The sequence below is a fragment of the Lactuca serriola genome, chromosome 4, assembly GCF_051521515.1.
Source record: "Lactuca serriola cultivar US96UC23 chromosome 4, Lser_US96UC23_V15, whole genome shotgun sequence".
In the NCBI taxonomy this organism is placed as follows: Eukaryota; Viridiplantae; Streptophyta; class Magnoliopsida; order Asterales; family Asteraceae; genus Lactuca; species Lactuca serriola.
This window is the reverse complement of record NC_136411.1, coordinates 46,492,228-46,500,212: the sequence shown is the minus strand read 5'-3', so window position 1 is coordinate 46,500,212 and position 7,985 is coordinate 46,492,228. Positions and strand designations below refer to the sequence as shown.

Here is a 7,985-nt window from a genome sequence, read left to right as displayed (position 1 = left end):
GTTGATATGTATTTGCTTCGAAATTCTGATTTGTATTTGCTTCAATCAGTTTAATTTCTGGTTCTTATTTGCTTCAATATGCAAGATGCACTGGTTGTAACAACTAGAATTCTTGAGATTGAATTTATGTTCTAATTTATCTATTTGATTGTAATCAGTGTTGAATTATCTATTTGATTTTTTTTCCTGATTTTATGTATTTGATTATAGATGGATGCTAATGTCATGTAAACATTGTTTAAAATGATGATTCCACTCAATCTTTCAAGTTGTTGTTGCAAGCAATGCAATAACAATTGATAATGAAGTTGCTACAAATAATCTGTTAGAAGAAGATCATATTGGAGAAGATGGAATTGAAAAAGACGATGAAGAATCTTTTATTAATTGTTGGTGTAAATTTAAAAAGTTGTTTCTTGATTTTTATAAAAAGATTTGATAAAAAATAATAATGTTTATAAAAACAATTAATAAACAATATTAAAAGCAAAAACTAAAAAAACCAAAAAAAATTATATTAAAAAAAAACAATATATTACAATGAAGGTTTTAGGATGCTTATAAATATTGTTTTATTTTATTGGTTAGCATGACACAATTTAAAAAATAAAATAAAACAATAAATAACCTTATATAATAAATATGTTTAAAAATCTACCCTAATAAATAAGAATGATTTTGCCACATGTCACTCTCTCATTAACTTTGACACATGTCATTTTTTGGTATTTTTGATTAAATGTTTTTTTCATTTGTCATTTTCTTATTTTTTATCTTTTTTTAATTAACACATCATATTTACACATCAATTAATAGTTACTTTAATTAAAAATAAACAATAAATTACAATATTACTACTCATATAATATTTAATATGTTTCCTTTAATTTTAAATTTTAAATTTAAAATCTAAAATTTTAAATTTAAATAAATTTTTGTTTAAACTTTCATATTTAATTTTATGTTTTATCAGTATAATTTTCAAAAACACTCAAAAAGTCGATCGACGCTTCTGTTCTGAATATGTATTCAACCGTAACCGGTTTTAATAGGTCGGAAACATAACACGTGGAAGAGAGATTAATCCATATGGTGTTCGCAGAAAAGCTTTCCACAACTTCCACAACAATGGCGTCTTCTGTCTCCCAATATTCATTCTTCTCTTCATCAATCAAATCCCCCATTGAAACAACTCCCAGAAGAAAGATTGCCTTAATCAAGGCCCAAAAGGATTCATCACCGTCCTCTTCGGAGTCCCAGCCACCAGATCCAGTGAAGCTCGCGCTAGCTAGAGCCAAAGCATATAAGAAATCAATCCAGTCAAACCCAACTCCTAAAATTTCCCAAAACCAAAACCCTGTTTCAGAGATTGCAGAAGCTGGAGGAAACAACGATGGGTCACTCGCCAGAGTTACAATGGAGGGAGCAAAAGAGTATAAGGAGAAAAATAGAGGTATGGAGAACACAAGTTATTATTAAGGTACTGATGAACATGAAGTTTAAAAGTTAGACTCGATTCACCCCACATACAGCTTGTGATGAAGAATATGTTTAGTTCTAAATGTCCCACATTTTATCATGAATTCTACTTTCTACTTAAAAGCTAAAACTCTTATAATTTGTGTCATAGGAATCCAACAAAGAAAGAGTGAGGTTTTGACGAATGAAGTTGTTGATAAGAAGGACAGACCCACAGTTTCAGCAATCGACTTTGTGGGATTAGGGTTTGCTGATAAGAAGGAAGGAAGGGGATTGCCAGCTGGCTTGATTCCAATAAGCGATTCTTTTTCATCAGGGGATTTGCCTGATGTGGAAATCATTGTCGGGGATATAAGCAGGTTTGAAAAAAAGGAAAAAAACACCGAATCAAATACAACTACAGAAGAAGAAGAAGATTCAGAACTTTATAAGCCCAAAGTCTCTACATGGGGAGTTTTCCCTAGACCAAACAACATTTCCAAAACTGTAAGACTTATTTCATATTCCTTTTTGATTTTCTCTATTAAGTCGTTCTTTCTGCATTAAGTCAATGTCATACTGTTTAGTATGGTGGTGGGAAAACTATTCGTCCTGGAGATGTGCTTGAGACTGCAGAATCCAAAGCTGCAAAAGATGCAAGGACAAAAAAAATGATTGCTGCCTATAAACGCCAAATGGGTTTGAATATTGATCCAAAATTGAAAGCAGAGTGTGAGAAGGTGTGCTTCAAACTTGATGGTATCGATTTCATTTTATCTTTTGAAAATTGTTAGGTGTATTTCTTAATGTGTTCTTAACAGTTGTATTAACTTGTATAGGATTTGAATGATGGAGACTCGTTAATGGAGATTGGAAAGCTGAAGGATGCAATACCCTTCTATGAGAAAGTTATGGATAAGTTGGTATACCAGGTAATGGTTTTATGAAGGTGAAAGATCTGTAGAGATATTAAATCTTTGAATATTGTTGTGTAATTCATGATCTATGGACTATGGTTTCCTGCAGAGTGAACTTCATGGTTTAGCTGCATTGCAATGGTCTATTTGCCTCGACTCCCTCAACAGGTATCATATTTCAAAACTGCATTTTTTTTGTGAATTTGTTAAATATAGAAATAGAATAGGGTTTTATGGAAAATGTTGTGATTTTTTTTCTTCATGTTTTGTTGTCAAAAGTAGCTTTTAAATTGTTTCATATATTTGATAGATCCGATGAAGCCCGTGTTATGTATGAGAAGCTGCAGTCTCACCCAAATGTTAGTGTGAACAAGAAAGCAAGGCAGTTCGTGTTTAGCTTCCAGGTGAGTTACCTCAAATAAAAAACATTTTAAGTTTATTACAAAAATTACTAACAAAACTTGCATATTACGACCTTATATTTGATTTTTGAGCATCACATGAGTTAAAATTTTCACTTAGGTAGCGTTTGGTACAAGGACAGAGGACTGGACTCTGAACTGGACTGGACTAGACTGATCTATCAATTTAGCGTTTCGCAAGGCTAGGACTCAACGGAACAAGATTGTTAAATTACTAAATTATCCTTAAATTTATCAAAATTTTCATAAATTGTTCCTAACTTGTTTTAGAGTATAATGTTGGTTGTATTCACCACTATAAACAAATCCCTTTGCACCTTGAAGCCTCTTTGAATAAACTATAGAAAATTGCAAGACTAGAGAAAATGTTAACAGGAAGAAACGTTGAATGAGGAAGAGAAATTGTCAAATATTGTATTTCCCTATGTGTTCCACCCTTTTGGGTGGGACTAAATTTTTTAGAATTAGTCCCATTTGACTCTTAGTCAAAAACCTTTTTTGTTTTTGTTCAACCCATACCAGAGGCTCTTTGAAAAAAATTGTTTCGTTCAGTCCAGTTTTGTTCCACCCACCAAACACTATCTTAATAACATGTAAATATTAATTTTTTTCTAAGAAAGTAATTGTTGGGTAAATGGTTAAATTAAATTCTTAACAACCGTCCAATAACAAAAATAGAAAAAATCGAACACAATAATATACATGAAAAACTCTAAAACTAAAGAAAAATTATGGGCCTCCAAAACAAGATCCATATATTGATTTTTCTAATCACATAGACTAATCTCTCAAACCATCCCTAATTACACCCACACTCTCCAAAGTTTTGACTCACACATTTCTATATTCTAAACAAGATAAGGGAAAAAAGGAGAGAATCAAATACTTAAAATATATTTGATTGGGAAACAACAACACCATATCCTTGGACTCCTTTTATAGACGTAGAGCAAATTCCATCCCTTTACACCACCAATGTGGGTCAAAATCCTTCTTTCATATTAGCCTACAAATATAAAGAGTAACTAGATTAACTAATATATAAATTGGTATTTCAATAAAAACATCTTGGAGATAAAATAACAAACAAAATTTGTGTTTAATTTGAACAAAAGTACACTATTGATTGCAGGCAATGGAGATGATGAAGGTTAGGAGTTCAAGTGCTTCTAAACGTAAAACTGGGTACCAAAATTTCTTTGATGCATTTGTGGAAAACAAGAACAATTTATCTCTAAACAAAACTGAAGTTGAGGAAGATGCAGCATTTCAAGCTCTACCATATGTGATTTTTCTTGTTTCTCCTATCCTAATGATACTGGTGATTGCTGTACAGAAAAGGCTAGTATAGTATGAGTTGTGGAATATTTGTAAATGTAACATACTATAGCCTTCAAAAGGGTATATGCTTACTTCCATGTTTTATATCATAATACATAAATATAGGGTCAAAGGCTATGTCATCTTTTGTTGTTCCCTAATCCCCTTTAATTGGATTAAGAAATTATTTATGATATTTGTAACTAATAATATGAGTTTGATTTTTAAACATCATGATAATGTTATGATCCAACATCAGCAGAAAGTACTGTAAGTTGGTGACTTATAAGTCTAGGTGTCCCCTCCTCCTACAAGCTAGCTTTTGGGAGTGAGTTCACACTTAGGCTTATGGCATGATACGGGCCTAGTATGTAATTGGTTGGCACCCCCTTTTGGTCATAGTTGACACCCTCTTTTGGTCCAAGCCACCACTCCGAGTCATTGTTGGTCACGGTTGGCACCCCTCTTTTTGGGTCCAAGCCACCGCTCCGTAGGCCACCACTCCAAGTGTTGGCGCCTCAAAAGATGGGGATGGCTCTGATGCCAATTGATACGAACCCATCCAATACTAGGTCCGTATCATGCCATAAGCCCAAGTGTAGAATTCACTCCCAAAAGCCAGCTTATAGGAGGGGACACCTAGACTTATAAGTCACCAACTTATAGTACTTTCGGCCGATGTGGGATCATAACAGATAATTTTTTGTCCAAGTAATTATCTGATCCTTTTAAAACCATTAAGGGGTTATTTGATAGACTATTTACTGGTATGGTAAGAGGCTGAATCTATTCGGTCAGTTTGAACCGGTTGATACCATAATTAAAAACCTTTGATCCGATCCTATAGCCTCTCATAAGAATCTTACTGGATCTGAAAAGATGTTTGGTATGAGTCAATCAGATGATCAACATTGATTAGGCTCTAAAATCATTTTGAAAATAGGTATCCAAGCAGCCCAAAACAATGACATGTAATTGTATGATTATTAAAAACAATGTCATGATTAAAATGACTTATTCAACAAGTTTTATACTAAGAGTGACAACCTTTCTTAAACTTTTAACAGATGATGACTTGATAGTTGATAGGGTAACTATCCCTTTCTTCCACCACTCTTTTCTTCCGTACATAATTCACCATCAATATGCCTTTTGTGGTTCAATAAAACACCAAAAGAATAAGAACTTTTTAAAGATTATCCCAGATTAAATTTCATTTCTTATAACTCAGACATAGAAGAAAAATATCAATAGGTGAACATACACGATCCTTGAGAAATCCTTATTTATTGATTATATCATCACCTTATTTTCGCACCATATCTTCAAACATTCTTTGACTTAAATAAGTGTAAATTCAACAAAACAGTAAATGTCTCGTATGAAACCAACTATTCTTTTAAATTTGATAAAATGTCCTTTCTGACCTATGGTTGAGGAAAACTATTAAAAATTGTAATGCTAGAAAAAGCATTAATAGGTATATCATATAATGTATAAGTTGATTTTAATAAGCTCACCTCAATCAAATATCCTCTCCCCGGTTGAAAACAACAAAAACACAACCGAACTCAAAACACACAACAATCCCGGAATAAAAAACACGGGTTTCCAGCTATCCGGATCCGAAAGATCCGAATCCATAATTTTAGCAGTTTCAAGAAGTTGACCAGTCAACCCAACCCCAATAATCCCAGCCAAAGTCCCAGCAGTATTAGAAACCCCCATCACAATCCCAGCATACCTTGGAGCAATATCCATATGATTCACAGCAAATCCCGCTCTCCCTAATGCCAAAAATCCCGAAGCCAAAGAGCTACACACCACCACCCCATCAACTGTCTTAAAATAAGGAATCCCAATCAATGCAACAGAAGCCACCACAAATCCCACGCTATTCAACACCTTTCTCGCTTTTGTAACAGACATTATCTTTTTAGTTATCACATGGTCAGCAATCACCCCACCAATATTCGAAAACAAAAACATGTTCAAATAAGGCATCATTTTCGAAGACCCCATTTCTTGAAGACTCGACTTTAATCCTAATTCAAAGTAAGTAGGTAGCCAATTCATTAGCACATATAAAGCGTAATGAAACGTGAAATTGTTCACAACAATCGCCCACACAGGTAAGCTCAAGAAGATTTTCCCCCATGGGATTTTGATTTTACTAACTTTTTCGTTTTTAGTCCTTTGACCATCTTTGACCGGGAGTAATGATTCGCCAAAACCGGAAGCTGCAGCTTTCGGGTGATTCGATCGAGGTGGATCACTCGCGAATTTAAACCATAGAACACACCAAATCCCACCTAAACATGATTCAAACAGAAACACGGATTGTGGGCCTTTGAATTTTACAAGACTTGGTAACAAAAGCATACCCATGGCTGCTCCTAAGTACATTCCAGATGTGGTCAAAGAAACGGATCTTGATCGTTCGTGTGGTGGGACCCACTGAGCTAAAACCGTGTGGATTGATGGAAAAATGAAGCCTTGTGCTATACCCACGAGTAATCGAGCTATTACTAAGGTTATGACTCTGTTTGGGTCAAGTGGAACTAAAGCAGAAGTTAGTGACCATAGTATGAAGGAGAGAAGGAGTACACGCCTGCCCCCTATTTTTTGAGCTGCCCAGCCGCCTGGGATTTGTGATAAAGCGTACCCGTAATAGAATGTTGAAAGGATAGTGCCTTTACTTGATTGAGATACTCCTTCATTATCTGCAGCAACTGTGTATGCAATTGAAAACCCTACGCGTTCGATGTAGCATACACATGTACACATGAAGGTTAGTATCACAATCACATAGCGTGATGGAATTCTTGTGATGCTCATTTTGCTGCTTTTGATCCACTTTGTTAATATGATTTCATCTGTTAGAGGGATTAGATGCTCCTGCAAAGATATATTGAAAGATGAGAACTAGATTAATGTCTTTTGTGAAAATTGAGCCAAATAAATTGAACTTAACAACAAATATTTTACTGGTTTCTCATATGAGAAGAACTTGCTAAAATGGAGAATTATTGAATTCGGTCATAGAAATGAAATTGCACATCTGAATTTGGGAGAAAGGCGATTCTCAAAACAGTTTCGTAAACGCATTACCAAAAAAGATCACTACTATAAATTTGATAAGATCTAGCTTAACATGGAAAACTGATCCTTCGATCATAAAAGTCAAGCTGCAAGTTTGAATTAAGAAGAAAGGCAAGTAATTTAGGTTAAATTGACAAAATAACGGTCACAGAAACGCATTACGTACAACGATAACTACTATAAGGATACAGAAAACTAAAACAAGCGCAATGCACTAATGCAGCATGGTTGTCGTGATTAAGAAGAAAGAACCACAAAAAAAATTTAAGATCGAGTTACAGCATCAACGAGATTTAGCAAGTGAAAAGCAGTACAGAACCAAATTACCTGAAATTGGATGTCAGAATCGTCGTTGCATAGTCCAGATGAGCACGGATTCTTCTACTGCGCGAATTCGTAGGAAGTTCGCGGCATCAATTTGATAGCCGGAGCAATTGGGGGTTCTGAAGAAATGTTTTTGACAAATGAGTTTTGAGAACCATCATGGACGTAGTCAAATACCCGTAGTCAACTACTAGAGCCTGACATGGCGCAGCCCTTTTTGAGGATCTTGGTTTTACAATTAAATTATGGGAATGGATTGCAAATATTGTATTTTAAACTATCCAAGTCTAAGAACATCCATTATACTAATCACATACCATATATTTAAACTATTAAGTCTAAGAACATCCATTATACTAATCACATACCACATATGTGGTGGGTGCTACATTATCATCATATTTCCCTACCACTAACATGTGATACCTATCACTAACACATC

At 34.4% G+C, this 7,985-nt stretch overlaps 2 protein-coding genes across 4 annotated transcripts; one reads left to right on the top strand and one right to left on the bottom strand.

The window, feature by feature from the left end:
• The first annotated feature begins 1,027 nt into the window (after positions 1 to 1,027).
• LOC145101479 (cytochrome C oxidase subunit) lies at positions 1,028 to 4,348 on the top strand. 3 transcript variants are annotated; one of them, XM_079038681.1, is made up of 7 exons: positions 1,028 to 1,453; positions 1,631 to 1,965; positions 2,046 to 2,198; positions 2,298 to 2,390; positions 2,485 to 2,543; positions 2,686 to 2,779; positions 3,930 to 4,348. In XM_079038681.1, exons 1-7 carry the CDS (start codon positions 1,090 to 1,092, stop codon positions 4,146 to 4,148), a joined length of 1,317 nt encoding a protein of 438 aa, XP_078894807.1. In that variant the 5' UTR covers positions 1,028 to 1,089; the 3' UTR covers positions 4,149 to 4,348. The 3 variants fall into 3 exon arrangements, with proteins under 3 accessions (XP_078894807.1, XP_078894809.1, XP_078894808.1); XM_079038683.1 differs by lacking the exon at positions 3,930 to 4,348 and adding an exon at positions 2,902 to 3,207; XM_079038682.1 differs by lacking the exon at positions 3,930 to 4,348 and adding an exon at positions 2,898 to 3,207.
• A 1,215-nt stretch (positions 4,349 to 5,563) lies between these two features.
• On the bottom strand, positions 5,564 to 7,759 carry LOC145101480 (putative anion transporter 5). The gene is made up of 2 exons (XM_079038684.1): positions 7,547 to 7,759; positions 5,564 to 7,015 (listed from the first exon to the last, which is right to left on the bottom strand). The coding sequence occupies exon 2, from the start codon at positions 6,953 to 6,955 to the stop codon at positions 5,639 to 5,641; it is 1,317 nt and encodes a 438-aa protein (XP_078894810.1). The 5' UTR covers positions 6,956 to 7,015; positions 7,547 to 7,759; the 3' UTR covers positions 5,564 to 5,638.
• Positions 7,760 to 7,985: the final 226 nt, after the last annotated feature.

Bases quoted from the DNA above. Each gene is read 5' to 3' on its own strand.
- LOC145101479 (XM_079038681.1), top strand. From the start codon at position 1,090: ATGGTGTTCGCAGAAAAGCTTTCCACAACTTCCACAACAATGGCGTCT. The intron at 2,199-2,297 runs GTGTGCTTCAAA...TAACTTGTATAG, and splicing joins TGAAAGCAGAGTGTGAGAAG to GATTTGAATGATGGAGACTC. The intron at 2,544-2,685 runs GTATCATATTTC...TATATTTGATAG, and splicing joins TGCCTCGACTCCCTCAACAG to ATCCGATGAAGCCCGTGTTA.
- LOC145101480 (XM_079038684.1), bottom strand. From the start codon at position 6,955: ATGAGCATCACAAGAATTCCATCACGCTATGTGATTGTGATACTAACC.